Here is a 14,044-nt window from a genome sequence, read left to right on the forward strand (position 1 = left end):
CTTTAATATTTCATTCAGTTATAAGCACTTTGAAAATTCCTTTATTGTTTTCTCTTTACCCAAGGGTTTTTTTTTTGCTTTTAAATTTCTAAATATATAAGGATGTTTTTATTTAGTTATTTTTTTATCCACTTTAAACTTTGTTGCATTATAGTTAGAGATTGTGAGACTCTATTATGCTTAAGTTTGAAATTGGTCAGACCTTTTCTCTAGTCAATAAATTATGAAAACGTCAACCAAATAATTTCAGCTCCCTTGCCAAATGTGGTGTCTTTGCTAGATCAGATTTAAGTGACCTTAGGTACGTGGTATGAGACCATTGATTAGACCAATGTATTATATTCTAGCTCCTATCAGTAAAAAGGATCAGAAATGTATAACAGTATATATTCACTGTTTTGCACCAGCACTTTCTTGACTCTTGGGCCCTGTGTCATGATATGACCTGAAGATATCTGGATATTCTGCAGAACATTATTTTAATCCCCTATATTGATGACATCATGTTACTCGCTCAGATGGGCAATAAGTGGCTAGCATACGGGAAGGCTTGGTAAGAAACAAATGGCCCACAGTATGGAAAATAAACTCTATAAAGATTCAGGGATCTGCCACCTCAGTAAAATTAGACTCATCTCTGAGCCTAATTTCTGGAGGCTGTGAACTGCAATAGGGTATATTGCTAATGCTGAAGATAACTTGAACCACTGAGTATTTAAAGAAAATTAAAAGAACATTATTACTATATTTCTTCTTATTGTTTTTCTACTGCTGATCCTGTTTTTGGATTTGTTCATAAAACCAATGAAATTCCGTTGGTCTACATCAGATTGCAGAATATAATGCTATATGGAACATACCACAAGAATGAGGTAAACAGCCAATTTCTGTGAACGTCTAATTTTCTTTTTTCACATGATCTATGTCTCTCTATTTCTAGTCATTAGCATGGGCTAGTGAATCTGAACTATGTGCAGATCAACTTTCTTTTTCAGTAAACTAGCTATATTACTTTTTTTGCATCATAATTGTGAATTAATGATCAATTTTTTAAATTCAATTTTATTGAGATTGTTCACATACCATATAATCATCTAATGTGCACAGTCAATTGCCCATGGTATCATCATACAGCTGTGCATCCATTATTCCAGAAAAGAAATAAAAACAATAAAGAAAACTCAAATCCTCCCGTACCCCTAACCCCACCTCCTCCATTATTGACTCATGGTATTGGTTTAGTATGTTTGTTACTGTTGATGAAAGAATGTTAAAGTACTACTAACTGTAGTACATAATTTGCAATAAGTTTATTTTTCCCCTATATACGCCTCTATTATTAACTTCTAGTTATAGTGTCATACATTTGGTCTAGTTCATGAAAGAGATTTCTAATATTTGTACAGTTAATCATGGACATTGTTCACTACAAGATTCACTGTTTTATACATTCCCATCTTTTAACCTCCAGCTTTCCTTCTGGTGACGTATGTGACTCTAAACTTCCCCTTTCCACCACATTCACACACCATTCAGCACTGTTAGTTATTCTTACAGTAACATGCTACTGTCACCTCTGTCCATTTCCAAACACTCAAGTTCAACCTAGTTAAACATTCTGTTCATAATATGCAACTGCTCCCCATTCTTTAGCCTTATTCTATATCCTGGTGACTTATATTTCATGTCTATGAGTTTACATATTATAATTAGTTCATATCATTGAGACCATGCAATATTTGTCCTTTTGTGTCTGACTTATTTCACTCAATATAGTGCCCTTAAGGTTTCCTCATCATCCCATTTTTTGTTTTTGTTTTTGTTTTTTAAGACAGTTTTGTTCACCCACCATACATTCCATCCTTAGTAAACAATGGTTTACTGTATAGTCATGTATTTATGCATTCACCACCATCACCACTATCTATATGAGGACATCTACATTTCTTCCACAAAGGAGGAGAAAGAGTCAAAGAAGGTAGACAAAAGAAAAAGAAAAAAGAAAGAGAAAAAAAACAAGAAAAAAAATTACAGCTAGGAAGCAACAAAAGGAAAGATAGAATTAAACTAAAGTAGAATAAAGAGTCAGACAACATCACCAATGCCAGGAGTCCCATACCCCTCCCTTATGCCTCCCTCTTATATGCATTTAGCTTTGGTATATTGCCTTTGTTACATTGAAGGAAGCATAGTACAATGTTTCTGTTAACTATAGTCTCTAGTTTGCATTGATTGTGTTTTTTCCCCGATACCACCTGTCCTAGTTTGCTAATGCTGCAGAATGCAAAACACCAGAGATGGAGTGGCTTTTATAAAAAGGGGGTTTATTTAGCTACACAGTTACAGTCTTAAGGCCATAAAGTGTCCAAGGTAACACATCAGTAATCGGGTACCTTCACTGGAGGATGGCCAATGGCGTCCGGAAAACTTCTGTTAGCTGGGAAAGCACGTGGTTGGCATCTGCTCCAAAGTTCTGGTTTCAAAATGGCTTTCTCCCAGGACATTCTTCTCTAGCAAGCTTGCTCTTCTTCAAAATGTCACTCACAGCTGCACTCCATTCAGTCTCTTTGAGTCAGCATGTTTTATATTGCTCCACTGATCAAGGCCCACCCTGAATGGGTGGGGTCACACCTCCATAGGAGTATCCCACCGAAGTTACCACCCACAGCTGGGTGGGGCACATTCCAAGCAAATCTAACCAGCACCAAAACGTCTGTCCCACAAGACCACAAAGATAATGGCATTTGGGGGACACAATACATTCAAACCGGCACACCACCCCATTGTTAACACCTTGCAAGGTTGACATTCATTTGTTCTCCCTCATGTAAAAACTTATTTGTACATTTTACCACAATCATTGAGCACTCTAGGTTTCACTGTGTTATACAGTCTCAGTCTTTATGTTTCCTCTTTCCTTCTGGGTGTCCCACATGCTCCTAACCTTCCTATATCAACCATACTCACAGTCATCTTTGTTCAGTGTACTTTCATTGTTGTGCTACCATCACCCAAAATTGTGTTCCAAACCTCTCACTCCTATTTTCCTATCTGTCTGTAGGTTCCATTTAGTATTTCCTGTAGAGCAGGTATCTTGTTCACAAACTCTCTCATTGTCTGTTTGTCAGAGAATATTTTAAGCTCTCCCTCATATTTGAAGGACAGTTTTGCCAGATGAAGGACTCTTGGTTGGCAGTTTTTCTCTTTCAGTATCTTAAATATATCACACCACCCCCTTCTTGTCTCCATGGTTTCTGCTGAGAAATCTGCACATAGACATATCAATATTCCTTTGCGTGTGATAGATTGCTTTTCTCTTGCTTCTTTCAGGATTCTCTCTTTGTCTTTGATGTTTGATAATCTGATTATTAAGTGTCTTGGCATAAGTCTATTCAGATCTATTCTGTTTTGGGTATGCTGTGCTTCTTGGATCTGTAATTTTATGTCTTTCATAAGAGATGGGAAATTTCCATTGATTATTTCCTTTTTTATTACTTCTGCCCCTTTTCCCTTCTCTTCTCCTCTGGGACACTCATGACACATACATTCATGCTCTTCATGTTGTCTTTCAATTCCCTGAGAGTTACTCATATTTTTCCATTCTTTTCCCTATCTGTTCTTTTGTGTGTAGAATTTCAGGTATCTTGTTCTCCAGTTCCTGAGTGTTTCCTTCTGCCTCTTGAACTCTGCTGTTGTATGTCTCTATTGTGTTTTTCATCTCTTGTGTTGTGCCTTTCATTTCCAAAGATTCTGCCACTAGATTTTGCAGACTTTCAATTTCTACCTTATATTTGCCCAGTGTTTTCTTTATATCCTTTATCTCTTTTGCCATATCTTCCCTGAACTCGTTGATTTGGTTTTTGATTTGATTTAGCATATTTCTTAGAAAATCTTTAATTGACTGTTTCATTAAAGTAAAACAATATTTCAACTTTGTCTTGATTTAGGGGTAAGTTTGTTCCTTTGACTGAGCCAAATCTCTGCCCTTCCCAGAGTAGTTTGTAGTCTTCTGTTGTTTAGGCATCTGGCTTCCCCAGTTACTCTAATCAGATTTTCCCAGACCAGAAGGGGTTCAGGTCTCAGAATGGGATTATATTGAGTTTCAAGTCTCCCTGAGGGTGTGTCTTAGAAATTGACAGGCTTTCCTGTGAGGTCTCTAGCCACTATGCTTTTCCTAGCCTGCCCAGCAGGTGGAGCCTGTCAGCCTGTCGCTCCTGACTGGTGTAAAGAGGTATGACCCCTTTAATTCTTAACTTAGGTTGTTTCTGTTTTGACTGTTTTTTCCCCAGGCCTGGGGGTCTGAGTTCTGAGGGGAGGGAAGGCCCTTGAGCTAGGTCCCACCTTCTTCCTCTTAGGGAAGATACACCCCCTAGGGAGCCATCTTCTGCATTTCAATAGTTTCTTTATCTCTTTGACTCTGTCATCTCCGCCCCTTCTGGGTCAGAGCACTGTGAACTGAAAATGGCTGAGGCTCCACTGAGCCCCTCAAGTTGAGAGAGAGAAAAAAAGAAAGAAAGCCCCCCTTCAGAGCCAGTCCATGGCCCCCCAATTTTGCCTGTTGGTCAGATAGAGCACCTGGTCTTCTGGTCTCCCCCTTCCGGGGCACAGGTGTTTTCTGGCTCTTTAAGGTCAGTCTCTAAAAGTCTCTGCATTTTTTTTCTTTTTTTAATTATTTTTTTTCCTCTCCATCAGCCCTACCTCCTCTCCACTGGGAGCAACCTCAGGATACTTTGCTGCTTGTTTATGTTTGTAGCTTGTATTCAGCAGTCTATATTTGTTAATTAAAACCCCAGTTGGAGCAGAGCTGAGCTATATTCGCTGGCTCTGGGAATGCTGGTTTCTCCCACAGCAAGGTCCTGCAGCTCAGACTGCTGTGGGGGGAGGGGGCTCCTGGCACATTTCTGCTGTTTTTATTTACAGATTTTATGCTGTGATCTCAGCCTTTCCACCCAATCCAGGTTGGTGTACGATGTATGGACAGTCATGGTTGTTCCCCAGCAGTTGTTCCAGATTATTTACTAGTTGTTCCTGGCTGTTTATTAGTTGTTTCTGGAGACTAACTAAATTCCACACCTCTCTATGCCACCATCTTAGCTCCTCCCCAATGATAATTTATTTTAAACCCTCACTCATTTAGAGCTTTCTCCAGTGACATTTATAGAAACAATACATCTATTGGCATAGATGTTCAGAAATCAGATTTTCTTACTTTAGTAAATGTGATCAATCTTGACCTTAAACTTGAATGGTCTTAATTTTGTTTTCTTTGTGTTTGGTGTTTATCATGGCCATAGGAACAAATTTCTCAGCTCTCTACTCCAGCTTAATTGACTAAGAGTCCTAGCTGCTGGATATTTGCACCAAGGCCACACTTCTCACAGGCTTCTCCCAGCCAATCACTAATCACAACAGGGTTCATAAGGGAAGCCCATTTCTGAGAGGCATGGACTCCTCTGGTGGCTGACTTGGTTCAAGGACTGTCTGATGGATTTGCTGTACTTTCCTTAGATTGAACAGTAGTCAAGGATGCTTCTACCCAACTCTACTTTCTTCTCTCCATCACTTGGGGCCAGACCTGCCTCACAGTTTGATGACTCTCTTAGCCTTACCAGTTTCCCTATCATAGGCTTCCCCCTAATAAAATATTTGCACACTTTATCCTTTCTTGGCATCTGCTTCTTGGAGGACCTAGACTAACAGAGGTTTTCTATTTTTCTGGTGAAAAGGGAAGGAAGATATAGTTTTAGCCTGTTATAGCATCCCCAAGGGAATGAGGAACATAACCTATAAACATAAACCAAAAAATACAAAAATTAACCAAAAGCATTAATGCAAACAAAAGCAGTTGAGATATAAGAGCTAGAACTTCTCTCTTCACTGTCCCACCTCTGTGAGTTAACATACATTATTCGTTTGTAAACCTGCTGTTTAGTGCAAAGGATGGTTGAAAAGTAAAACTCCTCAGTAAAGCTTAAAGCTCTTCTGAAACATATATAAAAGTTTAAGTATTGGAAACAGGTAAGTATTGGGAATTATAGTTTAAAACAAATAATTAAATCAAGTCCCAAACATGTACTATTAAGTAATTCTATTTTGAAGGCCCTTCAATCTCATTATTGGAAAGCAAGAAAAGGATTAGGTAAATTGGTGAAGACCAGGACTGGGTTAAGGTGTTATCTTTTCCTTTTTTTAAGGTCATGTGTCAATGACATTTAAATTCAAAACTTAGTGTTGGAAATATTTTAGGAATTAGAGTCTCATGGCTATCGTACTGGATATCTTGTTTGCTCCTCTAGAGTCCCTCTCCTTTCTTTTGTACCCTGCTGATTTGTATGAACTATATTAGTGGATTCCCTTGCCCTCTGGCTTCTGGTTGGATTTGGACCAATTGGGAGGACAGGTAGGAGATTTGAGGGAGGAAAGAGCTCCTTTTAGGCACTCCACTTCATACAGCCTCCCCCCACCCCCACTCCCCACCCCTTTCTCTGTAATGTTCTGTTAACAGGCCTTTCCCTTTTCTTCTCAAGCTTAGGAACAGTAGGGGCTCCCTGACATTACAAGCAAGTCTAGGTTACTGCATTAATCTGTGAGGTTTCCTTACAGCCTACCTAAACTTTGGTATATTGTTCCTTTATTAAATTCTCTCAAATTACCAATTTCAGATGTGCCATCTGTTTCCAGCCAGGACTTTTACTTGTAGAACATCATCTTAATAGAATTGCTAAAATATGGACTTAAATATATTTTTACTGCAATTAGAAAGAGATGATGATAGCATTTCATTAAAGGGTGTTTCAATCAGAACAATTTCCTCCTTCCACTAATAAAAAGAAATGTACTTTTTGACTTACTTGGAAAGTTTTCAGTGTTGATGTAGCACTCTGAGGCTATAAGGACTGCTACAGAATTTGAAACTGGACCACAGTATTATGATGATGGTGCACACATACGTTTAAGTTTTAAGAATACAAAAAGAACAGATAATAGTAGTCCACTTATTTTAATTGAAGATGGACTTTTTGACAATAAGGAAGGTGAAGAACTTCAAATATTTGAGTGCATATGAACTATTTTCTAGCACATTCCATGTTGCACTGCAGGGAGAACTTTGGAGGACCAAGGGACATAAAAATAAATGAGGGTGGCAGTTTGATATACTGAGCCCTCTATCTTGGCTGGCCTTTACGGAACTTGTTACTGCAAAGGAGATGCTAAACCTGCTTATAATTGTGCCTAAGAGTCTCCCCCTGAGTACCTCTTTGTTGCTCAGATGGGGCCCTCTCTCTCTCTAGCTAACCCAACTCAGCAGGTGAACTCACTGCCTTCCCCCCTACGTGGGACCTGACTCCCAGGGGTGTAAATCTCCCTGGCAAATGCAGGATATGACTACCAAGGATGAATCTGTACCCGACATCGTGGGATTGAGAACATCTTCTTGACCAAAAGGGGGATGCGAAATGAAACAAAGTTTCAGCGCCTGAGAGATTCCAAATGAAGTCAAGAGGGCACTCTGATGGGCACTCTTATGCACTATATAGATAACCCTTTTTAGGTTTTAAGGTATTGGAAAAGCTAGAAGTAAATACCTGAAACTATCAACCTGCAACCCAGTAGCCTTGACTCTTGAAGATGATTGTATAGCAATGTAGCTTACAAGGGGTGACTATGTGATTGTGAAAGCCTTATGGATCACACTCCCTTTATCCAGTGTATGGGTGGATGAGTAGAAAAATGAGGACACAAAACTAAATGAAAAATAGGGTAAGGGAGATGATTTGGATTTTCTTTTTTACTTTTATTTTTTATTCTTATTTTTACTTTTTTTGGTATAAGAAAAATGTTAAAAAAAATAGATTCGGGCGATGAATGCACAACTATATGATGGTGCTGTGAATAGTTGATTGTATACCACGGATGATTGTATGATATGTGAATATAGCTCAAAAAAACTGAATTTAAAAAATAAGTGAGGGAATGAAATAATTGCTTTTAGAGAAGTAAGTTAGTCTTTTTAATAAATGGTCTTCCCTTTAGTGTTACTTTCTGGGAGTTTTGTTTGTTTGTTTTTTTGCTAATCCACATCATGAACAGCCAAAACCAGCACTGAGTATACTACAGTTTCCAAAACTCATTTGTTTGGGCCATCGTCTGTTTTGGGAGTATTGATAAACCTTTTCATTTTGAATACTGAGTTGGGAAAATATGTTGTATTATACCTAGTCAGTGGTTTTCAAGGGGACAGTTAATAAATCTTCTAATGCCCTCTCATCTTTGGGTATCTCTGAATTGGGGGATAGTTTATACTAGTTGGAAAGACTTCTTGGGGGTTTCCGTTATGACTCAATTGGGAACTGCTGGCCTATTGAAGAGTAAATCCTTCTGTCATTTCCATATTAATACTAAAATCTTACTTCAGATTTCTATTTTTTAAGTCCAAATTCCATGGACCTAATGAAAATATAAAGCCAAAATGTAAAGAGAATCATGATAGATCAATGTGCTTGTCAAATATCCAGCGTAATACAGACTTTTATATTTGCCAAAGAAAAAACTCACAAGTTTACTATTCTGTTAGTCCTTGGAATAGTGGGTCTGAATTATTATAATGTGAAAAGGGAGTTTGTATGTAAAAGGATGTTAAGTTTTAACTTTGGCTCTAAAATGATAGCTATCAGGTACCAAAATGAGGTGATATACCTATAACAGTTTTTCAAAGTAGGTGTCCAAGAACCAGTTAGACAACTGACCTGCAATAAAGACATAAAGAGGTTGACAGCATAGAACAGGGATCAGAAAACTTTTTCTGTAAAGGGCCAGATTTATGCTTTGCAGGCCATATGGTTTCTGTTGCAACTACTCAACTCTTTTTTTTTTTTTTTTTTTTTTTTTTTTGTAGCAAAAAGAAGCTACAGACAATACTTAAATGAGTGTGGCAGAGTTCCAATAAAACTCTATAATGACAGGCAGTAGGCTAGGTTTGGCCTACAGGCTACATTTTGCTCACTGCTGGCATTGTGGAAGAGAGAGTTTATGAGGAGGTTCTTTTGCAGAAATTTCTCACCAACTCCCACCGGAACTCATCTTGAGACTAAAGAGGTCTTCAAGGGGTTCACTTTCTCAGATAGCTTAACCTGTGTCCCCCTATTTTAGTGGCATGTCGTTCCATAGACTGCAAATTAGCTGCACTCCCTACCAATGTTAAAGCAAACATCCATGAGTGTTTCCTACGGTCCCAAGGTAAGTCATGGACGAGAGAGCACTTCCCTAACTTGGTTTATTTTCGTTCAGGTAGTCACGTGGAAGGGCAAGAGAACCCAAACATAGACAGTTGTGTGTAGAGTGAACTGCTAGAAAACTTGGGCTGAATGGGAACTGGACCCAGAGAACAATGTGACTGGACATTCTAATTCTAAATTGAGACTGTGTTTGACTAGAGGATTTCCTTCCTTCCCTCCTTCCTTCCTTCTTTCCTTTTTCCTTCCTTCCTTGCTTCTTTCCTTCCTTCCTTTCTTCCCTCCCTGCCACCCTCCCTCCCTTCCTTCTTCCTTCCTTCCTTCCTTCCAACAAAAGTGAGATGATGAGATATGGAGTTGAAATTTCAGGCAAGAGCAAGGGAAAAACTTCCCTCAAAGAAAAAAATTCTAATGGGATTGTGAAGATAAAAATAATTTGCTTTTTTGGTTTGTTTTTGTTTTGCAAACATTTTATTACAGAAAATGTTCAAAAGCAAAGTCAAAAGCAGTCAGAGAATAGTATAACAAACCTTCATGTAGCCATCACCCAGTCTCAACAATTACTATTAACTCGTATTCAATCTGGTTGCAGCTATAGTGCTTCTCTTCTCTCCTTTTACCACCCCCATACCCCAGCCCTGGATTACCTTGCAGCAGACCTAGATCATATTATTTATTCACAAATACTTTAGTGTGTATCTCTAAAAGATAAGAACTCTTTAAAACATAATATCATTATCTCACCTAAAAAATCAAGAATAACACCTTAATATAATCAGATACCAGTCTGAGTTCAAATTTCCCTGATTGCCTAATAAATTCTTTTAGCTGACCCAAACTAAGGGAGAGCTTTGCTATTTTCCACAAATCTCACTCCTTCATCCATTAACGTAGTCTCTGTAGAACTCATAACGAGCTTAAACTATTGTATGTGCAGGGCTTAAACTATTGTATGGATAGGGACTGTCTCTAGAAATTTGCCAATTTAATGTATATTTCTTGGATCTAAAAAAATGTCCAAGATGGTACTGAGATCACATTTCTGGAGGGAGAAGATGAGGCTTTTAAATAATCTCAATATCATAAGCAAGTGGACCTCCAGTGGAAAATCCCAGGTAAAAAGACACTTTTTCTATACTTTTGCCACTTCTAAGTTGACCAAAGAAAGCAGGTGTGATGGGTATTGTGATTTTTTCACGGAGTCCATATTCTATGTATAAGCGATTATTTTCAGCTCGGCCTTTTAAACGAAGTAAAAGTTCTTGAACTTCTCTCTTTCCATACCTCTCCAGTCTGCCAGAGGGAATTAATGTCAGGTATCTTTGGTAAGCACTGATTAATTTTTCCTCTGTGAATAAGCCTGTTCATATCTTTACCTTTTCCAAGAAAGAAATACGCAATTGGTTGCTTGGAGAGATACATATGTTTATATTGCCCCCTGAAAGAATTTTCCAGTGAGTGAGCATATTTTTCCATTTGTTTGGAATCTTCATCTAGTTGTTGGTTTTCTGGCCAGAATAAAAGAGAAGCTAGGAAATAGGGTTCTGAAAAGCAGTAAGTCAGTCCTATAGGTTGCAGGACTTTCCTAAGTTGATCTTTCAGTGTTTTACTTGGTTTCAATAATTTGGAGGTAGATTTAATACAGTAGAGAATGATGTTGGCCAGAATGAAATTTTGCTTTTCCTTTGGCTGGATTCTCTCAGTGCATTGTTCAAAGAGAAAAGTATATTTGTTCACTATATCTTCCATGGTTGTTATAGCAACTTTTGGACTTTTGATAAGATATTCCAAGAGCCCAGAAAACTTGTCTGCTTTTAAAGCTTCTAGGCTCCTCCAACACCTCTCTACTTGAAGTGGCAAAGTGAGCTTTGATCTGAGATCTTTGTTTTGTGATTCCTCTACAAGACCAAATATATCTTCATATTTCTTAAAACATACATCCACTTTTCTCTGAATTTTGGCCTCTTCATTTAGCCTATTGTTGTTCCTGGGTTTTAGAAGGACAAAATAATCATGAAAAAAATCAAAAGACTTTTTCAAAGAGTGTTGCAAATTAGTTAGATAAGGAATAAAATTTTTGAGGACTAATTTAAATTCATCGTCTGGATCCCCAAGAATAGCACTACTTCCTGATAGAAAATTGACCATGTTTCTTTTAGACAGTTCATTTTTGTTGTCAAAAAAAGGAATAAGCTGGAGACTCTGGATTGTGTAGAGGTCAACTTCTATCTCCCCTTGATAACCAGCTGTATTGCATATCTCATACCTCCTTTTTGACTTCTGACACAGGCTTTCCCATACTTCATGCAGCCTATTTTCACTTTGCTGTTGAGATTCTTTGAGTGCATTTGAGGCATGTACTGCCAAATCCAAAAGATCAGTTAGATCATCAACTGAAATGTTACTGGTTTTTCCATTATACTCTACCCACCATCTTATTTTACTTTTGTAGACTTGACCCAGTGTATCTGAGATATAAGAATTGTTAGGTTCTATCTTTTTTGCTTGATTTGCCCAATGCAGAGCATTGTTAAAGTCCTTCTCCTTAATGTAGAAGTGTCTTGCCAAGGCTTGGCAAATGAATGCATTTGAGTTGAATCTACTGCTGCCTTCAAGCAACACATTGTTAACTGCTGCATTCCCTTCTTCTTCATGTAATGCTTCAGTGAATGGGGAAAACCAATTTCCTGTCTCACCTTCGTGTTCATTGCGTTGTCTTGTAAGCAACAGTGTTTGCATATCTTGGGAAAATTTGCCTCTTGCTATACTAGGATCATAGAACAAATTTTCTTTTAGCATATCCAGCATAATTTGACTTTTTTTCAAGTGGTAGCTTGTCTTCAATTCTTCCAATGATTGAATTGCAATCAAAGGGTGAATAATGCGTATCCCACTGTATTTCCTACATTCCCCCCCTCTGTTTTTATCAGAATTGTAGAGTAGGTGCCCATCCTACCTTCAAAGCTTTCTTTTCCCCAGTTAGCCCTTTTGTTTGCAATCCCCAAGAAGTTTTCACAGTGTGATAAGGAAATAGTGGTATCGGGCACATATGAATTAAGAAGGGCTAGAAAAGAAAAGAGCTTCGCTTCCTTGGTGGAAATATTCTACTTCAGGATATTCCTGACCACATTTTCTATGTACTTTTTGTTAAAATTGGTTTTCATGATCATGAAGGAATAAAAATCTTTGAAGTTTTCACACTTTTCTTTAATTTCTTCCAACTTACGCTCAAAAGCTCTCTGTTCTTGGAGAGAGAGTTGGTGTATTAGGGCAATACTGTCTGTGTCCTTTGCACTTTTTTCAGGATTCTGTGATCTCATGCAATTTAGGATGATCACTAGAGGTTTCTCATATCGAATATGCTTTTTTTCTACAGCTTTTTCAATAGAGGTCTTCAGAAGATGGACATTGTCTTGTTCTTCAAAATCGTCTACAAGGAGCAGTACAGGTAAGTATTCCTGATGATTGATTGTTCCCATAGGTGATTAAATTGGTCACCTGTTCTCCAATTTCAGCAAAATCCACTGTTTTGTTTTTCAGCACAGCACATCTGAATTTCTTCCTTAGTTCCCAGAGAATGTGCATAGCCAAGGTAGTTCCCCCACAGCCTGGATGATGAAACAGATGAATAATTTTGGCACATATTGGTTTAGAAGAATCTGCCCAGTTTTGAATCATTCTTTCAAGTTTTTCATATTTATCCCTTTTGATAAAAGATGTCGAATAGTTTGCAGAAGAAAAGTAGAAGTTCCACCATGATACCTTACCACCTCGATAGAAGTTTGCCTCTTTTGATGCCACGAATTTAAGTAATTTATTTTTATCCTTCTCTAAGAGTGTACCCTCACATTTGTTTTCACAGAGAATTTCTAGGGCAGTCATGGTTTCTTCCTTTTTCAGAAGAACAGCAGAAGAACCAGTAGATGGCAAAAATCTCTTTAAAGACCGAGTTACAGATTTTAGTTTAAGAATAGTGCCATTTATCTCTTCAAGACTTAAGGCAGAAATACATTGATTTGTTAATTCATCTTGCTGTTTTGTTAATCTTACTTCAAGTAGATCTTTCCATCTCTGACACATCTGAGAATTTACACAAACGCAAAGTATATTTTCCATTCCTTTGAGATCTTGGTAGAAAGCACAGACAGTCTCAATGAGAGGGTCTCTTGGGTCATCCACAGATGAGAGTAACAGAAATAACACCAAAACTTCCCTCTTTCTAGTATGTCTTCATGTGTAAGAAATGAAATCAGTTTTCTGACTTCAGAAGCCCTTTCTCTTTGCCAGGAACTTGGATCTAAGGATTTAAATCTTGATGTTTCACTGTCAAGGTCTGACCTACCATTGCAGAAGATCCAGCTGGGTTGCTGGTAAAGATTCAGAAGAGAAGTCTTCTCACTTGTGGTTTTCTCTTCTTCATATACACTTGGAAAGTGAAGATTAGCTACTCTGCTTTCTTTGTAAGTTTTGAGTACCCCCTTGCTCGCAGATTCAGGATCAAACTCCAACACAGCAAACAATTTAATTTCCTTTAGGAAATCTAAGTGTTTTATTTGGTTTGGATGGCATTTATTTGTTACAAGAATGTACCAGTTGTAGTATGAATTCTCTAGTGAGTCGGTGTTTCCTGTGAGGAGTTCAACCAGCTTTGTTCCCTCATTCTCCTTTTTATTTGTTTTTACTCCCCATTTTTCTTCTGCCTCTTTTCTAGACTCTGCCATTGTTTTCAGATCTAATTTAAATGCTTTGAAATCTGTTTTATTTTTCACAATGTTCATAGTCCTGGCCCCATCTCGCACAAAGACTGAGAA

The 14,044-nt window shown here is 37.9% G+C and overlaps 1 protein-coding gene across 1 annotated transcript in view; it reads right to left on the bottom strand.

Annotated features, from left to right (window-relative positions):
- Nucleotides 1-9,630: 9,630 nt before the first annotated feature.
- The window catches only part of SAMD9 (sterile alpha motif domain containing 9), a 68,185-nt gene continuing 63,771 nt past the window's right edge, over nucleotides 9,631-14,044 (bottom strand). Inside the window, 5 exon segments of the mRNA XM_037836670.1 lie at nucleotides 9,631-10,505; nucleotides 10,507-12,148; nucleotides 12,151-12,700; nucleotides 12,702-13,438; nucleotides 13,441-14,043. Of these exon segments, the coding sequence (XP_037692598.1) occupies nucleotides 10,298-10,505; nucleotides 10,507-12,148; nucleotides 12,151-12,700; nucleotides 12,702-13,438; nucleotides 13,441-14,043 (3,740 nt within the window). The 3' untranslated portion in view covers nucleotides 9,631-10,297.

Source organism: Choloepus didactylus, chromosome 5, assembly GCF_015220235.1.
Source record: "Choloepus didactylus isolate mChoDid1 chromosome 5, mChoDid1.pri, whole genome shotgun sequence".
NCBI lineage: Eukaryota > Metazoa > Chordata > Mammalia > Pilosa > Megalonychidae > Choloepus > Choloepus didactylus.